Source organism: Schistocerca piceifrons, chromosome 2 (genome assembly GCF_021461385.2).
Source record: "Schistocerca piceifrons isolate TAMUIC-IGC-003096 chromosome 2, iqSchPice1.1, whole genome shotgun sequence".
Lineage (NCBI taxonomy): Eukaryota > Metazoa > Arthropoda > Insecta > Orthoptera > Acrididae > Schistocerca > Schistocerca piceifrons.
The window spans coordinates 631,386,763-631,400,673 of NC_060139.1; the positions used below are offsets into that span (position 1 = coordinate 631,386,763).

Below are 13,911 nucleotides of genomic sequence, written 5' to 3' on the forward strand. Positions count from 1 at the left end.
AAGTGGCAGAGCAACCAATGGGGTCCCCCCTGCTTTGACCCATCTGTAAAGACAGCTACTATGTAGTTGCGGTGCTCGTATAAAGTTTCAGAAAATATTACATTAAAAGTAGTAGTAGTAGTAGTAGTAGTAGTAGTAGTGGAATGTCTCCTGTACTGCACTGAATCTAAAATGACACTGGGGCTCTGCAGTAACCAGGGTGTCAGCTGGTTAAAACCCTAGACTTGGGTTGTACTTGCTACACACCAAGAGACACCAGCACACACTGCATGCAGATCCGAAATGGCATTGTAGCTTGTGGGTGGCTGAAGAAAAGGGGTTCAGGAGATGGATTGAATCCAAATGGAATATAGTGAGGAGTGCGTATCATGCTATTGTCTCCTCCCATCTGTAACCTAGCAACAAAAATCAAATGAAGTTTAGTCACACTTTTTCATGCAAATCTATGTTAATCTGTACACATTGGTGATACTAACTTGGATAAGTAAAATTCAGACCCAAGGACAGACACAAATAAACACAGAAATCTACTACTATTCCAGAACAAAGCACGCTTGAAAATGTTCTCTTTAAGAGGTATGAATGCAAGTTGTGAAGCCTTATTTGTCTGCCTAACGGTGTGGTTTTTCTCATGAAGTATCATAATGTAGGTTTTGAGTTAAATTCTTTTTATTGTGTTATCTGTTGCTTTGCTGCTTGCAGCCCCAGCAATCTGCAGCAGTCACACCATGGACCGGTAGAAGTGAAACACCATTTGCCAGCATTCGTCCCATTTCACAGCCACGTACAGCTGCAGTTTTACCTACAGCATTTTCCAGTTCTTATAATAACCAGACAACGTAAGTACTCCAAAATAAGACATTTTGTAGTGAATTGTTGTTCTACTGTATATTGACTGTTAAGATGAATTTGAATTACGTTTGTAGCTGCTTTACTATAAGTGTTTCACTTCCATTATAAAAGAAAGTTACAGTTCAGAAAACACACACTGCAAAGAGTGGAAAGGGATTATTTTTTTAAATTTTTTTTGTTTTTAAATTTTTTTCTTTTTTTGGGAGGGGCGGGGGGAGATGGAAGTTATTTAATATATTAATTTTAAATTACGCATTCTTTTTCTTTAAAAAACAGTCTTTAATAAATACAAGCCTTAGAATTTTGAACTGCATCTTTCGTTGCCAGTATATATTAATGAGTTGCATATTCTAGTGGAAAGTGGAAGGAATATACATGGTGTTTCAAAATTACACTTACAAACTTCAAGGGGATGTAGAAGGTGTCTTGAGGAACAAAATAAGGATTTCACAGAGCAAAGGTGAATAAGTGCTCATAGCTTTTAAGATAAATGTTTTAGAGCCCATGTTTACCAGACGTTTTTAATGTTTTTCATCATACTACCTCCTTTGAAAGATGGTTGTCCTACAGTCTTAGCAACAACAGTACTGCTGCATGTATCCCATTGTCAGAGGTATCAGAACAATTTTCACTTTTAACTGCTGACTAGTTCATTTCTGGACCTCAAATTGATGCATTTATCCTTTTCCATTGTCCCTGAATGTTAGTATCATCATCATCATCATCATCATCCTGGGAGCACAGTGCATATACATAAATGTGCAGGATTTGGCATCTATAACTTCAACCCTCTGTAGCATCATTGGATGATGATTCCGGATGTGAGTTTGTATCATTTTGTTCCTGAAGCCATCTTCTACATCCCCTTGAGGTTTTCTCTGGTGTAATTTGTAGAGGGTCTATATAAGGGAAACAAACTTGAGGACAGTATTATAGAAAGCAAATCGAAGATGAAACATGATATATGGTACTGTGAGCAGGATTTAATGGAGCATTGAATGACATGCAAGTCGAAACAAGGTCACTCGAGTAGTTGAAAGTCCCTCAGAATTATTTAGATACTTGGGAGAGGCAGCCATGGCAAAATTATTGCATCTGGTGTGCAAGATGTATGAGACAGATGAAATATCCTCAGACTCCAAGCAGAAATGATAATTCCAATGTCAAACAATGCAGATACTGACAGGTGCAAATACTACAGTTTAATAAGTCATGGTTAGAAAATATCGGCACAAATTATTTACAGAAGAATGGAAAAAAAAAATTGATATAAGGTGACCTGGGTGGAAGATCAGTATGGATTGTGAAGAAATGTTGGAATATGAGAGGCAGTGCTGAACCTATGACTTATCGTAGAAGATAGCCGGGAAAAAGGAAAGCCAGTATGTAGAACATTTTGTAGATTTAGAGCATTTGACAATGTTGACTGGACTACACTTACTGAAATTTTGAAGGTAGCAGGAATAAAATACAGAGAGTGAAAAGTTATTTACAGCTTATGTAGAAACCAGACTGCTGTTATGAATTGAAGGACGTGAAAGGGGAGCCATAGTTGCGACAGGTATGAGACAAGGTAGTAGCCTATACACGATGTTATTTAATTAGTATGTTGAACAAGTTGTGAGGGAAACCAAGGAGAAATTCAGAAAGCAAGGTGAAGTTGTAATTGTCAGATACAGCAAATAACTTAAAAGAGCAGTAGAAAGGAATGGATACTGCCTTGGGATGGAAGAGATTGTAAACGTCAACAAAAGTCAGACAAGGATAATGGAATGAGGTCGAATTGAATGGGGGTGATGCTGAGGTGATTATAGTGGGAAATGGCACTAAAAGTAATATACGACTTTTGCTGTTTGGGCATAAAAAGAAGTTGTGATGTCCAATGTAGAGGGGGGGTATAAAAGGCAAGAGGGGCTTGCACAAGGTAGACTAGTGTGGATAGCTGCATCAAACAACTACTATAGCAAGAGAAACATTTTTGAAAAAGAGGAATTAAACATCTAATACAAATATAAGTGTTAAAAAGTCATCTCTGAATGTACTTGTGTGGAGTGTAGCTTTGTATGGAAGTGAAATGTGGATGACAAGCATTCAGACAGGAAGAGAATATGTGGTGCTATAGAAAAAAAAATGCTGAAGACTGTACATGGGTAGATCAAATAATGAATTGGGGGTGGGGGGAGGGGTGTTGAATTGAATTAGAGGGGGAAAAAGAAATTTATGGCACCACTTCATTAAAAGATGAGATCGGTTGAAGGGCATATTTTTTAGGCATCAAGAAATCATCAGTTTGCTGATAGAAGGAGGAAAGGGGGGGGGGGGGAGATTAGAATTATAAGAGACCAAGGCTTGAATGTAGTAAGTAGGTTCACGTGGATGTAGGTTGGTGTAGTTACAGAGAGGGTTGCACAGGATATTGTTAGCATGAATACCATTTCACTGTCAAACCAAGTCAGAATGAAACTATTATTTATTAGCTACCACACTTTTCATCCCCCCCCCCCCCCCCCTAAAGTGTTGGGTGTTTGCAAGGTTTCTGAATTTGTAAGTAAAAAGTTGTACCAAATCTTTGCAAAACTTTTGATTGGGTGAGTTGACATGTCAGTTTTCTTCACATGAATCCAGATAAATTGCCAGATGTCTTCTCTCCTTCTCTAATAAGGTACATAGATTTCACTGTTTGGTACTGACCCACCACATGTTTTGACATTTTTGTTAAAAGAACAATATTAAACTACAATATGACACGTTACTAGAATACTTATCCATAAACGTTTGATAAGCAGAACACTACTGAAATTAACACAAAATGCTGACTACAACAGTATAAAATGGAAATTCAGTGATTACTTTAAACAATGTCCTTATAAAACTCTTCATTTGCTTCTGGCGCATTAAAATGTCCCACGAGCTTCAAGACGTTTTTATTTTCCTTGCTGACTTTGTTGTTTCCGAAGGTAGCAGCTTTCCTCACTTACTAGTTGCAGTTTCTGGATTTCTGTACTTCAACCTCTACAGGACTTTTATTGTGAGTATCTGATACTGACAACAATACCTTCTTCCTAGACTTTGCTTAAGCCATCACTCGCTGAACAGTTATTTTGAAAAGCATCTTAGATATAGGACTTGAAAACCTTTGCTTCCCAATCTTATTTAGTATCTTGACGATGCCATGTTGTTCCAGCACTTGATACTATTCAGTCAGTGAAAGAATATCTTCATTTTTCCAGTAGTCTTTATCCATTACCAAACACTCTGTTAGAATTATACCTGTAATCCCGAGTCTGAAAATAATGTGCCATCTTATTAAATTACCTGCTTTCTTCCATGAAGGCTGCTAGTGTGCACATCATTACTGTATTTTTATTTGGTCTGGTACTGAAGTCATTTAAACAACTTTAATTTGAACCATGTTCTGGCTGGTACACTTCAAGGTTTCTGAGAAAATCAAATAGAGCAGAAGCTACTTCATTGCATCCTCTCTATCCTGTTCCAAGCAAAGAATAAAAACCAATCTTTTACTTTGTTTGTGCTCGGGAATGAGTCATAATTCACAAATTATGTAGCCAAACCTGTCCAGAGTAGAATAATTCACTTATGGAAAGCTTTGGTATTGCTGATTCTGTTGCATATCAAAATATACTCTAACCGTATTTGGAATTTCCTCTTTTTGCACAAAGTTTGTGCAAGCTGTTGTTTGTTATTAACTGATTCTTTTTCTCCAGGCTTTTTTCCTTTCGAGTGTCTGTCTTTGAACAACCATGATGTTGCTTGAAATGTTGTGACATACAGGTACTGTCTGGCTATCCCTTTTCCGTATGCTGCTCTTTATTGAAACAGTATTTTTCTTTTTTGCTTCTTTCTTGATGTTCCTTCTGCCTGGCAAAGCTATCTCGAACTGAGTAATAATCAGAAGTTAATGTTGTTCTGAAAATCACTAATTTATTCCTGTTGTTGGTTCTGGTGACAAGTGCTTTCCTACAGGTCATTTTTCTTTTCTTCTCATTCTTTTTTGTTTCTTCCCCCCTTTCAGAAACGCCCTCACAGTATCACTGAAAGTGATGTCCTACATTTTTGTTCTTCCTTCAGGTCCCTCAGAAGAAAAGTACAGTTTGTGTTCATCGACTTTTGCTTTAACTTCCTAAAGGCAAACACTGAGTTTTGCCAAAACACACCGATTTGAACATCCTGTCACAACAGCCAGTATCGGGTTTTGACAAAACTCTTTCAGCAGGTCATGCATGGCAACAAGCTTGATATGTAACCACAAAAATCTAAATTTTGAACAATTGAGCATTTATTAAGTTTTGAAAAAACACTCCTCAAGTCTTTAGCATGCTAACGTTAGCACTGGGGTGATAAACGTCATGGAATGCCTCCTATTATCATGTCAGACCTCCTTTTGCCTGGCACAGTGTAGCAACTCGATGTGGTATGGGCTCAGCAAGTCATTGGAAGTTCCCTGCAGAAATATTGAGCCATGCTGCCTCTGTATCCGACCATTATTGTGAAAGTGTCGTCGGTGCAGGATTATGTGCACAAACTGACTTCTCAGTTATGTCCCACAAATATTCAGTGGGATTCTGTTGGGCGATCCGGATGGCCAGATCATTCACCCAAATTGTCCAGAATGTTCTTCAAAACAATCACGAACAATTGTAGGCCAGTGACATGGTGCATTGTCATCCATAAAAATTTTATCATATTTATGGATCATAAAGCCCCTGAAGGCTGCAAATAGCCTCAAAGTAGCTTAATACCACCATTCCAGTGACACCTAGTACAGTTGAACCAGAGGACCCAGTCCATTACATGTAAACACAGCTGACACAATTTTGGAGCCACCCTTAGCTTGCACAGTGCCTTGTCAACAACTTGGGTCCATGGCTTTGAGGGGTTTGCACCACACACAAACCCTACCATCAGCTCTTATCAACTGAAATTGAGACTCATCTGACCAGGCCATGGTTTGCCAGTTGTCAAGGATCCAAACAATATGATCTTGAGCGCAGGAGACGCACTGCAGGTGATGATGTAATGTTAGCAAAGGCACTCACGTTGTTCATCTCATGCCATAGCCCATAACGTCAAATTTCACCATACTATCCTAACAGATACGTTTATTGTATGTCCCACATTGATATGTGATTCTTTCATGCAGTGTTGCTTGGCTGTTGCACAGACAGCTCTACAAATACTGCTCTCTTGGTCATAAAGTGAAGGCTGTTGTCCTTGATGAGAAGTAATACCTGAAATTTGGTATTCTGAGCACACTCTTGACACTGGGTCATTGCATACTAAATCACCCAGGGCCCTACACCCTTCTGTCAGATGTTTATGAAAATTTTTGTTTGAATTGTATGTATAAAGACAAGAAAATATTCCAACTTTCATCCAATTCTAACAAGTAGTTTCTGAGTTATTGTTTAAAGTTTTAGGCTGATTATATTTCCCAGGGTGATTTAGAAGTAACTAAAGCGTGCATGCTTTTACAAAATTTGAATCAAAATCGTTAGTTTTGAAGCTAGAACCTTGAAATTTTCACCATTATATTTTAAATTAAACAGTGAAACTGGCAGATCTACAAAATTCTGATTTATAGTGTTCATTCATATTGGGAAAACTGTACTGAAACTCAAAATATTGTTAGTTTCAAAATTGTGACATAGGTTTAGAAAATTATGAATAGTTAAAATGTCTCTCCAAATAACCCAATACAACCATATATTTTTGAAAACAGCATAAAATTACCTTTCAAATGGTACAAAAAATTGGTGGAGTTCTGAGCTGTAACAATTTTATTACAAATTGAAGTCAAATTTTGTAATTTACTTTGTAAAATACGTGTTTGATATGATAATTAAATATTTGAAGTAAATACAACTCTGAAAATACCAGATGAACTCAATTTTTATGTATCAATTATTTTAAAATAAAAGATACATACATTATGAATTTTACAAAAATAAGTGTACTTACATTTGAATACATGAGTTGGCGATTATTCGTTTTCAAACGAATCCTTTGCACAGTGTTTTTGATGACATTAGAGCCCAGTAATTATTGAGTTGAAGTATTATACGAAGTTTATATGAAGCAGTATGTACAATAATTAGATTTTAATGTCCACTAAGGTTACTATCTTTTTTTTTTTTTACAATAAACATTGAAATGTTCCATGTTTTGATGATTTCCTTTCGGGAATTAGCATCAATCTTGCAAGATCTGCCGAACTGAGATGCTATCTCTGGAGGAGCTATTACACATATAAGTTAGGCTGGTGGAACAGGACACCTGTCTTCTTTTTGAGGCCAGAAGAAAGTTTGTGCTGGTCTTTGAGGCTGCTTAAAAAGAATGTCATAGTCCCCTTCTTCTTCATTGAAACCCAGAACCGTTCCTATCCACCATTTTTGCTCATAAACACATGCAACGAAAGAATGTAGGTTAGGTTTCATAGTTGGGATAGTCATAAAAATATTTTGTTTCAACAAAATTTCTGAGTCTGAACTCATTCATTTGGCTGTAATTTCTTCGCAAGAAGCTGGCTTAAAATAATGGAAACTTCTTGTATCCAGTATTGTTTGACCCACTTGAAATCTAGTTTCAAGAATTATTCTTTTAGTTTCAATTTCGTCTTCCTGTAAAAAGAAAAAAATATATATATTTTTGAGAGTAAACTTTTGCAAAAATTGTCCATTTGTTCAGTATTTATTATCTGCTCACTTTACCTACTGCTCTGCAAGTTTTTTTTGGTAACAGTTCTCTTGACTGTGCTCCCAATCCCATCGCATGTTGTTTTACCATGACTCGTAGAAGTAATGACCAGCTTGCATTTAATTTAAAATCCTTGTGAAAACATAAATTTATCATGCTTTTGGAGTTTTTGTACTGAGCACTGCAACCAGTTGTAAAATACTCAATTCGGTCAACGTCAGGAAAGTTTTGTTTTATAAAATCTATGGTTTTTTCTTGTACTGAATAAACAAATGGTACATCATGCTTTAGATCATCTGAAATTAAACTCAATGATGTTTCTTTTGTGGTGGAATCTTCATTTTAGAAAAAATCATTATTGGATGAACTGAGCAGCTCAAGTGCCAGTGATAGGATTGCACTTCATTTTGCCAGCCGCTTTGGCCGAGCGGTTCTGGGCACTTCAGTTTGGAACCGCGCGACTGCTACGGTCGCAGGTTTGAATCCTGCCTCGGGCATGGATGTGTGTATTGTCCTTGGTTAGTTAGGTTTAAGTAGTTCTGAGTTCTAGGGGACTGATGACCTCAGATGTTAAGTCCCATAGTGCTCAGAGCCATTTGCACTTCATTTTGCAGAATGAAGTTATAGTTTTCTGCAAAATCTATAGGAACTAAAACGTCATTAAATGCCAAATTTTCTTTTCTCTGTTTCATGTAAGAGTTTTGAGTTTTTGTGATGCAAGAGTGAGACATCAGAGACTCAATTTTTTTGGTAGTAAAATCAGTAAACTCCTTGCAAGGTAGTAGCATTGTTTGTAAAGTCATTCTGCCATCACTTGAAACCCACTGCGAAAATTTAATGTCTTCATCTTCATCGTAGTCTTCTAGTGTTTCTCTTAGATGTAGATGCAGTAATTCAAATGTTTTCAGGCACACATCACAACGTCTTAACATACAGTCTTTGTTTTGTCTATCACAAACCAATTTGTCCATCATAGTGTGTATTGATTCTTTATCATGCTGGTTCAGAGCGTTTGCTAAGCGCGCGCACACACACACACACACACACACACACACACACACACACACACACTGTGAACCAGCGCTTTTGGAAAATCCAATTTCAGTATTTGGGTGTTTTTCTTTAAACACAATAAATAGTTCCTCTAAGTTGCATAAAAGAATTCTTTTCTGTGTGTAAGTATTTTTTTATACTAACTTTATCTTTAGCATCTGGCAACATGTAAGAAAATTCATCATCTTCATAAAACAGTTGGACAGTGTCTATTGTTTCTTAGGGAAGGGTTCTGTCAAAGCCAAAATACCTTCCTCGTTCGCAAGTGTTCTGGCTTTTTGCACTAAATATTCTGATACATTATATTTTTCTGCTGCTTTTCTGCGAAGCCAAGACTTGGGATGATTTGTAATATCTGTAATTTTTTTCTCGTTTGGTTAAGTTTATCCTGAGTTTTTCCTTTATAGCATTCACTGAATGATCAAGATCCTCAGGTTTTGTCTTCAATTCATTACCTTGACTTGTACTGTTAGATTCACTTGAATTGTTAGATTCTTGTACTTTCAAAATAAATGCCAGCTTTTTTAACCTGGTCATTTGCTTTTTCAAACTTCTTTCTAGCATATTTTTTCTTCGATTGGGTAGATAATGACTGAAGTGGTGTCACAGCCAACCCTAAAAGAGTTTCATTCAATTTTTCTCTTTCTACTACTCTTTTTGCATTGGTTAATTCACTCTCATTTGCTTCATCACTTTCAAGTAGAGCAATATCTTCATGATCTAGAGTAGGTGTTAGCGCGTTCAACAGTTTTCTGCATGTACTGCACAACAGCTTTCCTGGCACTAAAATAAAGTTCTTATTTTCTTTAACATATTTTGCTTTTTCCAGAGTAATTATCCTCAAATCTTTCTCCTTTGTTAAAGGTACAGAATGTTTCTTAAATGGATCATAACAGGATTTTTGGTTATTTTCAAAATACTTTAAAAAATGACACAAATGGTGGGAACAAATATCACCTGTTTCACTGTACTGCTTATTAGTATGCCAAACTAAAATTTCTACTTCTTCTTTAGACAACTTTTCCAAAATTAAATAAATGTATTTGGTTTTTGTCAGTGAAGTATTTTCACATGAAAAATATAGTAATGAACCTACCGAACACTTGAAATTATTTTCATCTTTACTTGAACTTGCTCGTATCTCCATGATTTAGAAACACACACAAACAAACAAAAAAAGTTTTAAAAATAAAATTGTAACTGTGTTTATACAACCATTATTTAAAATGTCACTAAGCACAAAACACTAGGCAGTTAACTTTAACAGAGCCAAATGCTCACTGATAGGCTTGGAGTACAGGCAGGCTGTGGGGGAGGGAGGGTTTCATGTCTTGACGGAAGACAGCAGGCAGACTGCTGACAGGTGAATTTTGTATGTGCATGCAGGGTATTACAAAAAGGTACGGCCAAACTTTCAGGAAACATTCCTCACCCAAAAATAAAGAAAAGATGTTATGTGGACATGTGTCTGGAAACGCTTAATTTCCATGTTAGAGCTCATTTTAGTTTCTTCCACCTACGCTCAATGGAGCACGTTATCATGATTTCATACGGGATACTCTACCTGTGATGCTAGAACATGTGCCTTTACAAGTATGACACAACATGTGGTTCATGCACAATTGAGTTCCTGCACATTTCAGTCGAAGTGTTTGTACGCTTCTCAACAACAGATTTGATGACCGATGGATTGGTAGAGGCGGACCAATTCCACAGGCTCCACACTCTCCTGACCTCAACCCTCTTGACTTTCATTTATGGGGGCATTTGAAAGCTCTTGTCTACGCAACCCCGGTACCAAATGTAGAGACTCTTCATGCTCGTATTGTGGACGGCTATGATACAATACGCCATTCTCCAGGGCTGCATCAGGGATTCCATGCGACGGAGGGTGGATGCATGTATCCTCGCTAACGGAGGACATTTTGAACATTTCCTGTAATAAAGTGTTTGAAGTCACGCTGGTACGTTCTGTTGCTGTGTGTTTCCATTCCATGATTAATGTGATTTGAAGAGAAGTAATAAAATGAGCTCTAACATGGAAAGTAAACGTTTCCGGACACGTGTCCACATAACATATTTTCTTTCTTTGTGTGTGAGGAATGTTTCCTGAAAATTTGGCCATATCTTTTTGTAACATCCTGTATTTGCATAGTAGTACTGCCTTATCTGAACTTCAACACACTTCTCAAGATTCCAAAAATGTTGTATGTTTCTCGACTTTAACTTCAGCTAAATGAAATAAAATAAATAAATAAAATTACAACTACAGTAAAATTTCTGTCCCAATTTAAAAAAAAATACCAAAAAATTTACTAATAAATTACTGTTTCAAGTACCTGATCCTCCAAACTATAGTTTTAAAACCTTTTACTTCTACATAACCTTAACTATAACCATTTTGAATCTTGAAATAGCCGTTCTATACGTTTTGAATAGATAAAACTTGGTTTGACATGAATATAAGATAAAATTGTTACAACTCAGAACTCCACCAATTTCTTGCACCATTTGAAAGATAATTTTATGCTGTTTTCAAAAATATATACAGTAAAACTTCGTTAACATGAATTCGAAGGGACCGAAAAAATCAGGAGTTCGTGTTAAAAAAATTCATGTTAAGTGAAAAACACAGATTTTAATAAGTATACATGTACAGCAGTACACTAATGTGTAATACACTACACTATCAATCACATTATTGTAGACTTACAACACTATAAAGTGATTGTAAAATTACAAGTACTCACAAATTATGTTCGTTACTTTCTTGGAAAAAAATTCGGTCATGGTTTACTGACGTTCATGGGAACAATAATGTTTTGTAATTTCACAACCAGTTGTAATGATAGCGTACATAAACCCAGCAGTGACGTCGGAGGTTGAAGCGAACCGTTCTAAACAGTCCAAGGCTGTAAAAATCTCCTGACGGGTAGGTGAAATTGGTATCTGTATTCTCTTCCTCTTCACTTTCTTCTGATGGCTCTTGTTCGCAGCTTTTGGCACGTCAGATTCCACAGAAGCACGTACGGCAACATCTTCGTCTACACTGATGAATTCTTCTAAACTAATCCCAGGGTTCGCAATGTCCTGCAGAACTGTCCATTCATCAGGTGAAGTGGCATCTTCTAACTTGTGGACATCTTCAGTGTTGCTATGTCTCCAAGCTCTGTTAAAGCACTTCCCTATATGATGTGGCGATACAGTGTTTCAGGCTGCTGTGATGGCTTTTATTGCGTCAAGCAGATTCCAATTTGGGGTTGCACTATTGTTTTAAGATGCACGAATTGCAGCTCGTACAAGTCGCTTATGATAAGCTCTCTTTATGAGGCAGATTGTGCCTTGGTCCAAAGGCTGGAGGCGGCTTGTAGCGTTGTGTGAAAAACCGAACCTTTATGTGGACAGGTTCAGATCATGAATGTTATGAGCAGTACATCTGTCCAATGTAAGGACAACATGTCTATTTTGAGCAACCATTCGATTGTTGAAACGAAGAAGCCACTTGCGAAATGATGTGCCATCGATCCAAGCTTTCTTGTGGTGAGAGTAGATGCAAGGTAAAGTGTCCATATTTATGTTTTTAAAACAATGTGGTTTCTCGGATTAACGGATATCTCAGACACGAATCTTCTCACTGCCGTCAGCATTACAGCACAGTGCAACAGTCACATGTTGTTTGCTGTGTGCTCCACCGTGTCACTTATCATCTTTTATCCCCAGGGTGTGATTTGGAAAAAGATTGTAGAAAAATCCAGTTTCATCCATGTTAAACACATCACACGAGGCATACATTTCCCTCACTCGGTTGTATTCATGAAACCAGCTGTTCACACTTTCTTCATCAACTTTATTTGCTTCACCACAAATTTGTACAGATGAAATTGAACGTCTCTTTTGGAACCGATACAGCCAACCAGCAGAACAACAGAAGTCTTTGATGCTCATATCTTTAGCAATATCATTTGCTTTTGACTGAATCACAGGGCCAGTTAAAGGTATTTTAGATGCCCGCATATGATTGAACCATTCTAGCAGTAATGTCTCGATGTCTTCATACTTGGCGGTACGAAGTCGTTTAGATTTGTTTCCTGACCCTGATGCCACAGCATTAATAATTTTTTCTCAATTCTTAAGGTATTCCAAACTGCTCTGCAATTGCTGTTTTCTTGGTACCATGATCCACTTCATCTAGAATCTTAAGCTTTAACTGTACATTTAGAGCTGTCTGTTTCCTCTTTGCCATTTTCGCGTGCTACGGTACTGGTTGTAACTGTAGTTTTTATTCAGTATTCCAACTTGATACAGCTGCGACTAACAGAACACCGGTCAAATCTGGCACTGAGTACGTTCCTAAATGCTGCTGTACACATTATTGAATGTCTTACAATGTACAGCATACGCCGATTGTTGAGGTGATAATCGTGGCTACCGACCTACAATACATTAAAAACGAGTCAACAGTAAGTATAAAGAGCTTTGTAGCTACATTTCTTACATTCATTTCGGAAAAAAAATTACGCTTTGGAATACTCTAAGGTCGGAAGTTTGTGTTACAGTGAATTTTAATTATGCTAGGAACTGAAACAGAGTTTGTAAGTCACCTTAGCCAAAATTCATGTTAACTGATAAAACGTACCATAAGAACTAATGTATTCCTGGTGGGACCAATATTTTTTTCTTGTTAACTGCGAGTTCGTCTTATGCGAGTTCGCGCTAACAAGGTTATACTATAGTTGTATTGGGTTGTTTGGAGAGAGATTTTAGCTATTTGTAGTTTTCTACGCCTACATTACAATTTTGAAATTAACAATATTTTGAGTTTCAGTACAGTTTCCAATATGATTGAACATTATAAATCGTAATTTTGTAGATATATCAGTTTCGGTGTTTAATTTAGAACAAAACAGTGAAAATTTCAGGGCCCTAGCTTCAAAACTAACGATTTTGCTTCAAATTCTGTAAAAGCATGCATGCTTTAGTTACGTCTTAATCACCGTCGGATATACAATTAGCCTAAAACTTTGAACAGTGATAACTCAGAAACTACTTGATAGAATTGGATGAAACTTTGGATATTTTCTTACCTTTATGCATACATTTCACATATGAACTTTGAAACAAATCCAAAAACCATGGGTTTTATATCTACTTTTGGCTGGATGATATGGCATGGAATGACCCCACTGTGAATATCAGAATATTGAATTCCCTAATGGTTTCCAAAATGAAATGTCCCATTCATCTAGCTTCAACAAACATTACACGTTTAAAGTCTCGTAATTCGTGTCATGT

The 13,911-nt window shown here is 36.9% G+C and overlaps 1 protein-coding gene across 2 annotated transcripts in view; it reads left to right on the forward strand.

The window, feature by feature from the left end:
• LOC124777687 (nucleoprotein TPR-like) overlaps window positions 1-13,911 on the forward strand; it is a 291,125-nt gene that overhangs the window by 174,286 nt on the left and 102,928 nt on the right. For both annotated transcript variants that reach the window (XM_047253163.1, XM_047253164.1), the window contains exon 25: window positions 703-839. In XM_047253163.1, coding sequence (XP_047109119.1) covers window positions 703-839 — 137 coding nt within the window. The remainder of the gene's footprint in view (window positions 1-702; window positions 840-13,911) is intronic.